The 15,659-nt window shown below is 49.2% G+C and overlaps 1 protein-coding gene across 1 annotated transcript in view; it reads left to right on the plus strand.

The window, feature by feature from the left end:
• Window positions 1-15,604, plus strand: part of col6a4a (collagen, type VI, alpha 4a) — a gene marked incomplete in the record, with an annotated part of 91,012 nt that extends 75,408 nt beyond the window's left edge. The window contains 16 exon segments of the mRNA XM_042225963.1: window positions 3,162-3,224; window positions 3,302-3,352; window positions 3,460-3,495; window positions 4,591-4,653; window positions 4,737-4,799; window positions 5,354-5,389; window positions 5,473-5,509; window positions 5,589-5,600; window positions 8,377-8,870; window positions 11,152-11,239; window positions 11,709-12,350; window positions 12,538-12,625; window positions 12,812-12,969; window positions 13,764-13,934; window positions 14,290-14,337; window positions 14,560-15,604. Coding sequence (XP_042081897.1) covers window positions 3,162-3,224; window positions 3,302-3,352; window positions 3,460-3,495; window positions 4,591-4,653; window positions 4,737-4,799; window positions 5,354-5,389; window positions 5,473-5,509; window positions 5,589-5,600; window positions 8,377-8,870; window positions 11,152-11,239; window positions 11,709-12,350; window positions 12,538-12,625; window positions 12,812-12,969; window positions 13,764-13,934; window positions 14,290-14,337; window positions 14,560-14,735 — 2,226 coding nt within the window.
• Window positions 15,605-15,659: the final 55 nt, after the last annotated feature.

A 15,659-nucleotide genomic window follows, 5' to 3' on the forward strand; every position in this document is an offset into this window, starting at 1 on the left:
CGATGTCCCAGGACAAATTTGTAAATTTCTGGATTACTGTTAATCTCCATAGAATCAAGAACTCATGTCCAGTTTCACAGCTATGGACCAGTTAATTATGTTTCCAGGTGATAGTTTGATTCATAGATTATGTTTGTAAAATGATCAGGGAAGCTACTGCAATTTTGCCTGACCCAGGCAAAATTGTGTGTGTCTGTGTGTGTTTGTTTGCGTGTGTTTGTGTGTGTGTTTGTGTTTGTTTGTTTGTGTTTGTGTTTGCGTGTGTGTGTTTGTGTGTGTTTGTGTGTGTGTGTGTGTGTGTGCGTGTGCAGGTTTAGGCATCTTTGTGAGGACAGAACATTGGCATGCTACTGTACCTGTGGGGACCAAATGTCCGTCCTCACGGGTTTGAAGACATTTTTACGCTCAAAATGTTGTCTTAGTGTCAGGGTTACAGTCGAATCAACGTTCTCACTAAGACATGAAAACGAGTGTGTGTGTGTTGTCTGCAGGGTGCAGCTGGACCACCTGGAGATCTGGGACTAGAAGGCAGCCAAGGTGCTTCTGGTCCACAGGTGAGCCTTCAGGGCAGGAAGAGTCACACTTAATGTCCGCATGCTGCTGCTGCTAACACGCTACCCTTTGTCTCTGCAGGGTCCTGGAGGGGTCAGAGGTCAGCCTGGCCCGAGAGGAATCCCCGGCCTTCCTGGACCTCAGGTCAGCTGATCATTTATTGAAAACGTTGATTTTCAGTTTCTTCTCCTCGAGCTGTGGGATAAACACAGAGTCACCGCTGGAGCAGACCCACAGCGAGATGAGGAGCAGCTTTAGATCGATTTGCAGACTGATCGCTGGATGGTTTCATGGTTTCATGGTTAGGGTTCAGGTGTTCATTCCTGAAGCTCGGCTGGAGCTTCAGTCTGAGGAGGCCACCCAGAGCTGCTGCAAGCGCCGATGAAACGTTTGATGTTCTTGCATCACATTTGGTAAAGCTGCAGATCAGCCTGGTGGGATCAGCTGGCTCTGGGACTGTTGCTCAATCTGGAGGTTTAGATTTCCCTCACGTCGGCTTTGTGGTAGAAACGTCTCGTCTCAGCAGTTTGCACCTTAAACAGTGGCCCCCGATGTGTGTTCAGCTTCTAACAAAGATCCTGTCTGTGTAGCTGAAGGCCCAAACCCTGAACCGTGGAGTCCGCTCATCATGACGACTTGACCCCGAATCTGCCCTTTATTACACAAACACACTAATGAAAGCTGCAGAATCACGAGATGCAACACAGAAACGGTCGATTTCCAAATCCACGGCCTGGTTTGTGAGTCTCTGGAGACGCTGAGGTTTTCGTTTCTTCATCCTGGTTAAGGCTCGTTTCGCTGTGGGCTCATTTTGTGGTCGTCGGATTTGAAGCCTTCATCGCTGCGTTTCATAAATCCCGAGTGTGACGGTCGCTGCTGCAGCTGCCAACACCTGGACCTCTGCGGTCTGGGCCGATCTTCCCCGAAGCCGCTGTCATGTCATCACTTTAGAACCTGCACATCTTAAAGTCCTCTCGTTAAATGCTCGTTTTATTTGGTGTAAGTGGTCTGAGCTCAGCGATCTGTGCACTGCTCTGCGTTTAAACCAGAGAATTTCTTTACATTGAGCTAAACGAGACATGAATTCCACCGCCAACAAGAACGAACGCTCTCGAGTGCTGCTTGCGCCCCAGAGTCGTCACTCTCCGTTGCAGCATGATTGGTTATTAATGAATAACAGGGCGGTTCAGTTCGTCTGGCCTGCAGCGCTTCTCATCCAGTGTTGGAGATGTCAGCTGCAGAGGAGAGAGGTGACACACCATAAGTGACACATAAGTGTCCCAAAGATCATGACCCAAACTTTACATAGGAACTATTTTCTTCCAGCGTATACATCCGCCAACCAAAAGAGTCTACAGCTTAGAGCCTGCTTACTCACTGATGTATTCATTCACTTCGTTTTTGATGAGCTGAGTGGTCAGTAAGAGAGAACGATACAAATGCCAGGAAGATGAACAATAATGTAACAGAACATAACAAATATAACAAAGAGTGAAATACACGTTTTATGTGTGTAACCAGGTCCTGCAAAGACACGCTGCAGCTGAGATTTCAAATGTAATTTTCGGTACTTTGAGCTGTGCGGTCTGTTATTTAACAAAGCCGTCATCCGTAAAGCTGGACGCAGGCCGGAGGCACCGAACAAACGGCCTGTCCCCACAGCGCCACGAGTCTTTAAGCTGTACCGTCCAGCGTCCCGCTCAGAGGAAACTTTAAACAGAACTGATCCGAGTTTAGTCTGCAGGCAGCTGTCGCTGTGTTTGCTTCAATCACCATCGAAAACACCGACAGACAGGTCGAGTTCGGCCCAGAGCGACGTCTGCTCTCCCTCATTCAAACGCAGCGTCTCAGTCTAAGCTTCGACTCTTTTACCAGACGCGCTCAGTCCTGAGCCGCTGTTAGGAAATCCAAAGAGGAAATCTCATAAAAAGTCACTGAGGAGCTGCCGAGCGGAGATGTAGGACCAATGAAGCTCAGATTTATCAGTTGGCAGCGCCCAGCGGCGTCCATGTTTACTCTTCACCTGTTTGGATAAGCGCCGTTAAAGTTGATGACGAGCGGAGGCTCTGTGACCGACGGGCTCTGTCCACGGTGCATTCAGGGATAATCAGGTAAAAGGGAACTGTGTGTGGCTCTGACTCTGCTGGTTTTTCCTCCAGGGTGGACCAGGTCCCGCTGGAGACCCGGGCTTACCTGGACGGACCGGTGGTAACGGACAGAAGGTGTGTGACATCATCATCGTTTAACATCTGATAAACGTCCTCGCTTCACGTCAGATAAGATCACATTTATGAGATTAGCTGACGAATACTCAGAGAGGTCAGATGAAGAGATTACATCCTCCACAGTTTCCACCCAGCAGGGCCTGAAGGCAGGAAGTTGGTCATACACGTACGTCCATACAGGGTACATGGGGGGGCGTGGCTACCACAATGTCATCAGCTTTAATTGTGAAGCCTCCAGGTTAGCCTTCTAACCGCAGTTATGGGTTAATGCCAGCTGGCCTGGTTATCAGTCTGCACCCACACATATAGAGCCAGGGGGGTTAATCCAGTTGGTGTGAAGGGGGAGGTTATCTTCACCATGACAACCTGTTGTTGCTGTTAAAGGGCCAACCAGGAGATCCCGGTGATGAGGGCGCACCGGGACCAGACGGACCGCGAGGAATGCCGGTAAGGAGCTGAGAGCCCGCTCTGTTCAGACAAACAGTTTGATTGGATGTCAGTGGCGCTGACTGTCTGTGTTTCAGGGTCAGGACGGTCGGGATGGTTACGGACCCGCGGGCCCCCGAGGTGCAAAGGTGACCCTTCACAATACACAATCCTGTATTTCATCCTTCTGCTAGATCTCTGCTTCACATTCATAACAACGTTCACAGTTATGAGGGTTTCTTGCCGTGTCTTGCAGGGCGATCCCGGTTTCCCTGGTTACCCTGGTCTTCGGGTGAGTTCACAGCAGATCAGGTTGAATCCATCCTGGCATTAAATCGCAGTAAACACGCAGACAGGAAAGGCGGCCTGCTGGGAACGGATCAGAAACGAGTTAGGATCCAAACATCGGAGCGTTTTCAGGCTAACAGAAGTCCAACGAGAGTTTTTAAGTCCACCGAGTTCAGGAGCTCACAGAGCTCCACGAAAGTGCTGCGAACACGAAATAATCTGCGTGTTTGCTGCGATGCACGTCGAAGCTGAGCAGAAACTCTGCAGGTGTAAAGCTGATGTGTGATTCTGCTGTTCGCTCTGAGAGCAGTGAAATTGGCTTCTTGCTCTCTCACATCATTCAAACGGTGCTGCTCGCTCGCGCTGCTTCTGGACGTCAGCGGGTGTTCGTGGCGCGGACCAATCAGAATGGACCTGTGAGCGGGTTCAGAGATGTCACTGCAAACGTATCAAAGCTGCACTGAAACTTCAGATACTCACAGACGGTAACACAGAAACACTGTTCAGGAGCTCTTCAGTGGATCGAGTCGTTGCACAGGCTGATGTAAGCCACGCCCACCCGTGCAGGGTCCAATTAGGGCTGTTTCTCTGTTAGTAGCCAAGAAACTTTAATGTTTGTGGTCAAATAAACATTTATTTCTGCTGTTGGACGTGTTGAGGTGGGAGTGTGTGGGCCGGACCGGCTGCTGGAGCCTCTGCTGGTGCTGCGTGGCTGCAGCCCAGGACCCTTTAAACTCTTACTGCTCCTGTAAAACTAATCCAAGCCTGCCTACACTGGTGGCTCATAAACACCTCGCCGTGCTGCCTGCAGCTTTCACACATTCATACACAAAAGGTTGCCAGCAGAGCATCACTGAGCTCTCACAGCTTTGTGGTAAAGTCGACTGGATCCTTTTCGAGGATTTATGAGACAGGCCACCTTAATAAATAAGCACATTTTCAGTTTTACTCGCTGGTGTTTGTCCAGAAGCTTTTGGAGGCCGGAGATAAGAACGCTCTTGTTTATTCTCGGGATGAGTGTGGTCAGCAAGTTGACTTGAGGGCTTGTGTTTGGATTTGGAAATGCGTTACCTCACGAGCCGTGTTTCTTTCTCTGCAGGGCGAGGAGGGGCTGCAGGGACCGAAAGGATATCCAGGGCCCAAAGGGAACCGCGGCCGAGGGGTGAGAGTCCACTGCTCAGATAACTGAATCAAGCTCGGTCTTTGAGTCCGTCAGTGACGTTTGTTTGTGATCCCGTCACGTAGGGTAACGCGGGTTTGCCGGGAGAGTCGGGAGTCCCCGGAGAACCGGGATATCCGGGACACAGGGTGAGTGTGGAAAAGCTTTAGGAAGCTGCCGACTTCATGCTGCACAAACTGAGTGCCTGGAGCCAGAAAGATCACTGGATGTGGATTAATTTATAAGAAAACTTTAGTTTTCCTCTAAATCTATTTCGTCCTCTCTTACAACGATAAAGGAAAACGTATTTTTTACCCAAACTTAACTCTAACGGTTAGTTTAAACAGTTGCAGTTGCTGTCCTTTACAGAGCTCAGTTTTCTCGCTGTCTTGTTCAAAATTACTGGAAAATGCTTTGTGTGGTTTTTAAAGATCTCTGAGCTTCACGCAGCGTTTGGGGTGGCTGTAGCTCAGGTCACCTACTAACCAAACGTTGGCGGTTCAGTCTCGTCTGCTCCGCTCTGCAGGCCAAATATCCGTGTGCAAGATCCTAACCCCAAGTGCTTCCATCGGAGCGCGAATGTTTGATAAAAGACTTTACACGAAGGGGTGAATGAGGCAAAAGGTGTCGAGATCTTCGTTTGTTTGATCAAATGTGAGGAACATTCTTCTGTCATGGTAGTCAGATATCACACTGTTCACAGGGCCCCCGAGGTTCTCCTGGAGGCAAAGCCATGACTGTAAGTCCACCTTAAACCCACCTCACCCACATTAAGGAAACATTAGTACAGGATGTAATCACAGGTCTTTCCTTTTGACTCAGGACTGTCAGCTGATCACCTACATCAGGGACAACTGTGGTAAGACTTCCTGACATCCTCACATCATCTCAGGAAATGAAACCTGCACGTCTCTAAATGCTGTTTGTTCTCCCTCCAGCTTGCTCTGCTGGTACGTGTCTCCACTCTAACAGTCAGGTATCGTGGTGAGTACAGCTCAGCAGCCACGTCCACAGACTGGATCAAAGATGGACACAGCTGCACTCTCTGAAGCTTCAGCATTTGATTCAGCACAGTGTTGTTGTTGTGATTCTTCTCCTCAGGATTTTTCTTCATTTATTGCTGTCGTTAGTGTCAGGATGGTGAAAAAGGTTTTCTTAACCTCCTCGGACCTGCGTCCACATATGTGGACATCGCATTTTGGGATGTCTAGACGAAAATAATTAATTTTTCTCTACAAGGGCCTGATATCCAGTTACGAGGACGTTATACTGCCACTGTTCTATCAAAATTTAAAACCAACGTCCTCACATGTGGCTCTTATTTGTCTCAGAAACAAAAATTAGGTAAAAAAAAAATGGAGGGAAAATCCACTTTCTGTATGAGACACCAGAAATGATGACGTCAGCGTATCGAGTATAAAAACATCTGTTAATGTCACAGCGACTCATGCGGCTACCACGGAAACTTGAAGAGTTTCTGTGGAGCAGGAGGAGTCCCAGGAGTTTTGCCTGGAATGGCGTTTGTGGCCTTGACCAATGATGTCTCATGTTGCTGAGACGCTCCTGCTCTGTACAGACATCTACTCACTCTTTTTCTGGCCTACCCATCTGTACACCCAGAAATGCTTACAGGTTACTTGACAGGTGAGGTCCCGTTGGGTACGTTCTGCCTCTGCACACAAAACAAATGTCCAGACCATGTGAAAAACACGTCCAAAGTATGTCCTTTAACATGCGTTGGGTCATTAACCCACTGAGCCGGGTTAAAAGAGTCCGTTAAGGCAAGGAAGTCTTTAGCAAATGAGTCATCCTTACAGCAAGTGTGTATGTTAAAATCTCCCACAATGAGAACACAATCTGGTCATTCTTTGTTTTTACATTCATCAGGTCCCAGTCAGCCCAAATATCAAAGAGAACTTTTTAATCCTGCCATGAAAGAGTTCAGCTCATAGGAGGTTGAAATAATTCTGAGAATGACTGAAAGCTACAAACAAAAGAAGTTTCCGACCATCTGGATGAAACATCTAATCTTCTGGTGTTTGGTGAGTCTGTGGATCTAAAGCATGTGTGGGTCCGTGCAGATGTGTGGGTCCATGCAGATGTGTGGGACAGCTGTGAATATTTCCACCCCTGATAAGCTCAGCACCCCACAGGTCTCTGTACTGGAAACACACGTCTCTCTCTCTGCACCACTACAGTGGTCTTTGAGCATCTTTGACTCATTCGCAGATGTATTTTTTTAATTATACAAACTTTGCACAAAGAGCGATGCAGGTCCGATCACACACAGCGTGCTTGGTGTCAGGCTGCAGCTTGTGTTGGGTTTGTTGCACTACTTAGAAACCTGCTGGGCAGCTGTACTGGTGCCCAGTATCCACCACAGCCACCTCTTAGCTCAGTTTCTGCTCAACCCAAAAATCTTTCTCCTTTCAAACGTAGGGAAGAAAGCAGCAGTTTAACAGCAAAGAAACAATCAGCCAAACGCAGATTTCCTGTGTGACCTCGACCTGAAACACTGTCAATGGAAAATTGTATTTAGTAGTCAGTATAATCTTTTAGTGATATAAGTTTGCATATGATAGAATACTGCGTGTAGTTATTTGTATTAGGAAATATTTAACCATGTATGCTTAGAGGCATATAATTAATTGTGTAGTGACAGGATGTGTGATCTCTAGCAGGCTGCAGGCTTGGTGTGCACTCCAGGAATGCACCCCCACGTCCTGGGAGCATGAGAGGTTGCACCTTGTTTTATTGCTTTAACGTAGCTATGTCTGTTTTAGTCTAAGTGCCTTTTGTTTAGATGAACTGCTGGACTTCCTCGCCGTGTTATCTAGGGTCGGGGAGACTACCCTCTTTGTGACCAAGGATGTACCTTTTGTGCTTTCATGTTATATGACCCTTTGATCAGCAGGACACACACACACACACACACACACACACACACTGAAGTATAAAATAAAGACCGGGGCAGTTTCTCAGTGCGAGTCTCAGTCTGGAGGCTGCCCTTGCTAGCAAGAAGTTCTGTGTGTTTCTCTTCTCTGAGTCTTTACTGAAGAAGTGTTTTAGAATGTTTTCTCTAACAAACACTTTCATTAGAAAGTATATGTAAGTATAATTAAGTAATTAAGTATATTTAACCTCCTACGACTCTTTCATGGCATGCATTTTTAATTCTCTTTGCTATTGGGACTTTATGGTGTTTGATAGGAAACTATAAAGTCACAGTTGAGCAATGATGTGCACAGGAGCAAAATGAGAAACAACAATATGGCTCCTGTGAAAGCAAAGCTTAGTATTTTTGTCTAAACAACCCAAAATGTGACGTCCCCATATGTGGACGCCAGGTCCTAGCAGGTTAATGAACTAGTTTTATTTTTATGGCTTCACTGCAGAAACAGGAGCACCAGGTTGTATCTAAGAATTACACAGATGTTTGGTCTCCGATGGTATGAGAGCAGCTTTGCATGAGCAAACAGAGCTGAGGTTCATCAGTGTGGACGTTAGCATGAGAGGCGTTCACAGCCTCCCTTTGATAGATGCTGCTGGGACTGCTCACCTTTACCCCGACTCACACTTCTGTGATTAAAACGTTTAGCTCTACAGTTGTAAAATATCCTTTATGTAAACAGATTCGTATAATCCGATATAAACGTGACACCAGCCTGGTGACTGATGAACGGGTGGCTGCTGAAAGTTTAACACAAGCTCCTCTTTGCCCGTCAGATCAGTCGGCGTGCCCGGCCTACCCCACCGAGCTGGTGTTCGGTCTCGACATGTCTGATGACGTGACCCCGGGGGACTTTGGTAGGCAGCGCTCCGCCCTCCTCTCCCTGCTGAATGACATCAGTATCGCAGAGAGTAACTGCCCGCACGGCGCGCGTGTCGCTGTGGTGGGATACAACACCTACACCAAGTACCTGATCCGCTTCCAGGACTACCGGCGCAAGGCACAGCTGCTAGAGGCCGTGAGGAACATCGCCCAGGAGAGGACGTCCAACAAACGGCAGCTGGGCGCCGCCATGCGCTTCGTGGGTCAGAACATCTTCAAACGAGTCCGAGCAGGAATAATGATGAGGAAGGTGGCCGTCTTCTTTTCTAGCGGGCCTACAGAGGGCGCTAACGACATTGTAACGGCCATGATGGAGTACCGGGCCCTCAACATTGTTCCAGCGGTCATCTCTCTGAGGAACACTCCCGATATTGAACAAGCCATGCAGGTAGGTGTCATTTACCTGCAGCTACTTGCAGATGTTTTTCATCCAGATGTTGACTGAGTCAGTCTCTTCAGACTGTTTTGCCTTCGGTCTGAAGCGGGGTGCGGGTTGCACATTAGCACAGGACTAAAGGAATCGCAGCAGTTTTCCCAATCCCTGCTGAAGCTGGAAAACCGATTACAAAATCCAGCAGGAAAGTGGAGCGGTGTCAGCAGTAGGCATGAAGAGGGAGCTGAGCCAGAAGACCTGGAAAGAACCACATCACGAGGAAGATGAAGATGTGTTTCCTCTTTAGGAGACATCTGACGATAGTGCTTGAAGTGCTGCTCCTTTACTTCAAACAAACTTCTTAAATAAAGCCTCATTTATACCAACTCTGCCACCATTTAGATTTCCTGAAGGCTCTGAACTCTTGGGGGGAAAATCCACTTTCTGTATGAGACACCAGAAATGATGACGTCAGCGTATCGAGTATAAAAACATCTGTTGATGTTTCATGCGGCTACCACGGAAACTTGAAGAGTTTCTGTGGAGCAGGAGGAGTCCCAGGAGTTTTGCCTGGAATGGCGTTTGTGGCCTTGACCAATGATGTCTCATGTTGCTGAGACGCTCCTGCTCTGTACAGACATCTACTCACTCTTTTTCTGGCCTACCCATCTGTACACCCAGAAATGCTTACAGGTTACATGACAGGTGAGGTCCCGTTGGGTACGTTCTGCCTCTGCACACAAAACAAATGTCCAGACCATATGAGAAAACCAAGTCCAAAGTATGTCCTTTAACATGCGTTGGGTCATTAACCCACTGAGCCGGGTTAAAAGAGTCCGTTAAAGCAAGGAAGTCTTTAGCAAATGAGTCATCCTTACAGCAAGTGTGTATGTTAAAATCTCCCACAATGAGAACACAACCAAATTTAAAAAGAACGGAGCCTAGGAGATCAGCAAAGTCCGTGATAAGACATTTGCTATATTTAGGCGGTCGGTAAACCACCACGCAGAGTGTGGTCGTGGATGCAGTCATCCCCAATAACTGGACTTCAAAACTAGTGTAGGTAGGTGAGGGTAGCTGCCGAACTGCATATGAATTTTAAAAACCGAGGCTATGCCGCCACCCCTACCCGACCGGTGCAGGGGAAGAGGAGAAGGTGCCTAAGTTAACCTCCTGGAAGGAGGGAAAAAGATCAAATGTCCAGGCTGGCATGTGGGTAGCCGGTGCTCTGGTTTTAAAGTAGACCCTGAGGCGAACGCGACGGCCGCTCCTTCTACCGCATTTCCTGTAGCGTTTCTTGGTTAGGAAGAGGTAGGTGGAAGAAGCCGGTCGGAGGGTCCAGTTGGGGCGCGGTGGCGTCGCCCAGATTCCAGCAAGGATCAGCCCGAGAGGAATGGGAGAGTCTTAGATTTAAAAGTGTTTGCCTGTAATCAGTGCTCAGCCATTAGATGAGCATACAACTAAAAGGATCAAAAGTACAATGCCAAGGTCCGTAAAAGAGCGTAGAGGGGGTAGAAAGCAGCGAAACAGATACAGCCGAGGACGGCAAGCCATGTGCACCGGCGCCATCTTGACTGTAGTTTGCACCTTTATGAATCAGTACAATTAGTTCCTAGTTAGAAGCTGTCTGACAAAGTAAAGCAGGCTAAAAGATCACATCACACCAAGACCTACAGAAGCAGCTGAAAACAAAGCCAGTAAGGTCACAGAGACATTTCTAAGGCTGTGAGACTCCACAGCGAGAGCCATAATCCACACATGGAGAAAACCTGGAACATGCTGAACCTTCTCAGGAGCAACTGGACAAGCGAAAGACTCCAAGAGTGCATCAACGATTCAACCAGGAGGTCACAGAAGAACCCAGAACAACATGGCCTCCGTGGGAGCGATCCCAGGAGAAAACTCCCGCAGACCAAAGACATTAGGACGGGGATAAAGAGTTTTCCACGACGCTGTACTTCATATGTTGAGCAGAAGTGATGGACCGGGACCGGTGCTGACTTTGCAACTTTCCTCTCTCCAGGAGAAAGTAAAGCATGAGCCACTGATGGTGCACCTCCAGGACCGCTCTGCTCTCCTTTCACTAAGATCAAACTAACACATTTCACACGTGGAAACATCAGGACAACATCCGGCTCTGCAGAACAAACAGCCGATGCTTCACTGCGAGCGTCTCTGCAAACAAAGGAAGCTCAGATTCAATCACTTAAGATCGTTTGAGTCTGAACAACGATGTCTAATGAGTAGATTTCATTGTAACCTTGTACTCAGCGCTTTGTTCAATGTTTCCCATCAGGTTGATGACTTGAGAAACTTTGTGTTCACGGTGCTGGGAGAACGGGCCACTGGGCTCAGGAAGGTCAGGAACTGCGCCATCTGCTACGGTGAGCATCGTTTTCTGCTCTGATCTCTCTTCTGACTTTTCGTGGTTGACAGCGTAAGCGAGCAGAACGCTGTCAAACTAATACTGACTCCTTGTACATGAAAAATGAGACCACTGCAGTCTTTTTGCCAAAGAACGTGTTTTCAGTACTCGGGGTTGAGAGTCAGTGATAATAAATGCACAATGAATGATCTGATGGATCTGTGTGCACAGTGCCAGTGTGTGCTGTGTTTCCTGTTGACCTTTGAACCCATGGGTAACAGCACGCTGGCTGATATCAGAGCACACTGTTAGACCTTCCATGAGGTTCAATAATTAGAATATGCTGGCGTGTTTTCTAAATGCTTCTGTGCCACAGCATCCTGGTTCCTGTCGAGTAGTCCGAGATCTGATGTGCACAAACACGACAGGTCACTTGTAGCTTTTGTAGCTTCCTGTCATCAGCATCACGCTTTCTGATATCTCTGCAGACCCCTGCAGGCGTGCAGAGGAGTGCGCCTTCATCCAGGAACCAGTGCTGCCTCAGCAGGCGGATGTGGACCTGGTCATGGTGCTGGACAGCTCCAGGGAGATCCAGGCCGATGAATACGCCGGTGCCCGGCAGCTGCTGAGCTCTGTGGTGGAGCAGCTGGCCGTGAGTCCACAGCCCCGCCGAGCCGGCCGCCAGGCCCGAGTAGCTCTGGTCCAACAGAGCACCAAGGTGGAGTTCGGCCTGCAGACCTACCAGAACGCTGGAGACATGAAGACGTACATGATGCAGAACATGCAGCGGCAGGGCGGCTCTTTGGCGCTGGGACAGATGCTGGACTACACCCTGAGGGAGGTGCTGCTGAAGGCCGGCCAGTCGCGCAGCAAGAGGGCCGTCCTGACTGTGGTGGGCACCAAGACGGCCTACAGAGACCAGGCCAAGCTGCGCTACATCTCCCAGAAGGCCAAGTGTGAGGGGGTGGCGCTGTTTGTGGTGGCGGTGGGTGATCGTTACAACCGGATGGAGGTGGAGGAGCTGGCCAGCGTGCCGATACAGCAGCACCTGATCAGACTCGACAGGCTGAAGGCCGACGAGCAGGGCTACGCCCAGCGCTTCATCAGGGTCTTCCTCTCCGCCCTCAACAGTAAGATGTTTCCCATCTGCAGCAGTCAGATTAGATTACTGGTGTTCTGGAACACCTGAAGGAAGGGGTCATTATCACTTATCATTTCAGACTTTCCTTTAAACGTTCACGGTAACCATCAGTTCCTTTCCCGTTTCACCGCAGAGTATATCTCACCATCACTGTGTTTGTCCCGTGATTGTTTCAGAGGGAGTCACCTCGTATCCTCCTCCCTCTCTGAGGCGAGCATGTGACCAGCTGGGCGGCCAGGAGGGAGGACAGATATTCATAACGGGGTAAATCACACACTCGCATCGCCATCACGTGGGCCTCAACTAAAACAAAAGTTTGCAGCTCCTGAAATTTCTAATTCTTGGTTGATGTTTGACTTTGGGAGAATCAAGAAGAGTTGTTGTGCATTAGGAAGCTGAAAGGCTCTCACATGGTGATAGTGTGTCCACACATGTGGTCGCTGTGTTCAGTCAGGGTGTGGCACAGCTGGAGGACGTGTTTGGAGAGGAGGTGGAAGAGGACTTCCAGGAGCAGACTGGAGGACAGATTCAGACTGGGCAGCTGGACGTCATCGACGCTCTGATCAGAGGAAATGGCCAGAAAGTCATCTCTGACACGCACGTCAAAGGTAGCCGCACACACGGCGCAGACACACTGCTGCAGGTGAAGGACCGCTCTGACAACGCCTTACATAATGGCAGGGGTACACGACCTCTGACCTCTGAGGTTCAGCAGGAAAAGATTCTTTATTTGTCACATGCACGGTAATACGAGTACAACATATACACAGTAAATGAATTCTATACAATAGAGGACGTCGTGTGCAGGGTTCAGACAAACTCTTTTCATTAAAGTGTGTACAGATGTTCTCTCCTTCAGCAGCTGCACAGATGTGGTGGGCATGTTGCGTGTCATGTATGCTTTAACCTCGTGTCTTTGTTCGACTGCATGAGCAGCGGGTCTCAGCCACAGACTGTACATAAAAGACGGACGTAGCCTGCATTCTCTCAGAGGCAGTAAAAGCAACTCAAGGAGGCGGACCTTCATCACGTACAGGAGCTCGGGGTAGGAGGGTGTGCTGGTTTGTCAGCCATGATGGATGACAGAGCTGATGATGGAATAAAGGTTGCTAACAACAACACTGGCTCAGGTGGATAAATTCTGGTTTCAGAATCTGAACCCCAGAGTTGCAGCCGACTGCTCCGTCGCTGTATCTTTATGTTTGAAGGTGTTTCTTGGGGCCGTGGCAGTATGGTCACAGTGGGAAAAAATTGGCATCCCTCCCTCAAAACAGAGACTTTCTCCCAAAGCTTCCTCCTCCTGAGTCGCCCCCTGCTGGTCATCAGAAGGAATGCAGGCGTTCAGTCAGTCTGTGCTGGAGCCGCTGCCTGTTTGTAGTAAATGTGTGTGTTCTGCTTTCAGCCCGGTGTCAGCTGCCCGCTGATATCGGCAACCAGTGTAAGAAATACGCCACAGCCTGGTTCTTTGACACAAACGTCGGTGCATGCTCTCGGTTCTGGTATGGCGGCTGCGGCGGCAACGCCAACCGCTTTAGAACGGAATATGAATGTTTCCAGACATGTGGGAACCAGCGTAAGTCCAGACTGCACACAAGCTGACCGCTCCACGTCTGTGGACCCACTAACCTCTGCTATCAGCGGACAGCTAACAGGATGCTCTGCGTGTTGCTTGCTACTAAAGTCCTCTGTGGTCGCGCTGATAACACGCCCTCTGCTACTGCTGTCCACGCTCAGACTCCGTGTGCACACGGACATGCATACACATGTATGTACGTGGGGGACAAAGGTCACAGTAAAAGCGACGCTCTTCTTCTCACGTGCCAGTACTTCCTGCTCAGTGACAGAACACGCCGACCTGTGAGAAGCCCTCATCACTGCTCGCCTGCACAGCTATCGCCTCTCTGACTTTACTCTGTCCTCGCTCGCAGATCCCAATGTGGTGGAGAAGACTCTGCCTGCCAGCTTCGCCTCTAAAGGTAAGACCCGCCTGTGCGATGGACAGCGGTGACAGCTGAACAGTGTGAGCGCACACACGATGTTTGTGCCAATAAATACAAGTTAAAAAAGGCAGCGAGAGAGAAGGAAAGAGGAGGAGCTATTTCACGATTGTTCTAACAAGGACGAGCGTGCATGTTGAGATGTTTCGGGTCACGTCTCGCTCTGCAGTGCTCTAATATCCGTCTCCTGTTGTCCTCCAGATTCCTGTATCCTCCCTCAGGACCGGGGCAGCTGCGACAACTACACGATGATGTGGTTCTTTGACGCCGCACAGAAGGAGTGCGCTCGCTTCTGGTACGGCGGCTGCGGCGGCAACAAGAACCGCTTCCTGACGCAGGAGGAGTGTCAGAGCCTGTGTGGGACGAAGATCAGATGAGGAGGACGAGAGCGTCACGGCTGAACAGGCATAAGGAAACCTGCCGAGGCCACTCAATGAATTAGTCACAGCATTTACCCGCCCTCCCCCGCCACCATCAGGGAAACGGCTCGAACGCTTTCAGTCATCTGTCGCCTGCTTTTTGTTTGTTTACACGCATGTTCGATTTAAAGCGGCCCAGAAAGGTCACAGGAACGATCGCCTAAGTCTCAGTCCCAGCAGGTGTGACCTGTAACAGCTGACACGGTCGCTGCTCATCGCACTGGGTTGTCCTCGTCCACATTAGGAAACATAAAAAAGTGAGACATACAAATTCGGGACTTGCAGTTTGTACAGTTAGCCTCAGTCAAAGAGGCCACGCCCCCTGTAACGCAAACTTTAAAACAGGCTGGAAAGGTTTAACGTGCGATTCTATGGCGACTCACTCACTGCTGCCTCTGCTGGGCACAGGAGAGATTGCAGGTTGGTGCTCAGTTCTCAGAGATGCACAGTGCTGTATCATAATCCAGCTCACAGGAAACGTGAACGTTACTGTGACCTTTCAGGGCCTCCGTGTTTTCCCTCCAGAGCACATCCCGTTTCCCTCGCTGCTCGACTCCCCTCACAGACCCCGCCCACGCTCCTTTCCCTCCAGTCAGGTGCTACTTTTTATAAATCAGGTGGAGGCTGATGTGAGAACAAGGTTAAGACTTGAGAGAAGTTAATGTGTTGATGTGTAATTTTCCATGAACCTGAAGCAGCATTAAAAACACAGGTAGAAGTGAAGCGTGTACAGTATCGCTCCCACAGACGGGACTGTGTGGACTCCATGTAACTGCAGCTTTCACACGTCAACGATGGTTTAAGAAAATAAAATGATCTCAAGTGTCCGTCTGACTTCCTCTTTGTGACCAATCAGGAAACAGCCACGGTCTCTGATCACGT

The sequence above is a fragment of the Haplochromis burtoni genome, unplaced genomic scaffold (assembly GCF_018398535.1).
Source record: "Haplochromis burtoni strain Fernald_Lab_line unplaced genomic scaffold, NCSU_Asbu1 Contig_190, whole genome shotgun sequence".
Lineage (NCBI taxonomy): Eukaryota > Metazoa > Chordata > Actinopteri > Cichliformes > Cichlidae > Haplochromis > Haplochromis burtoni.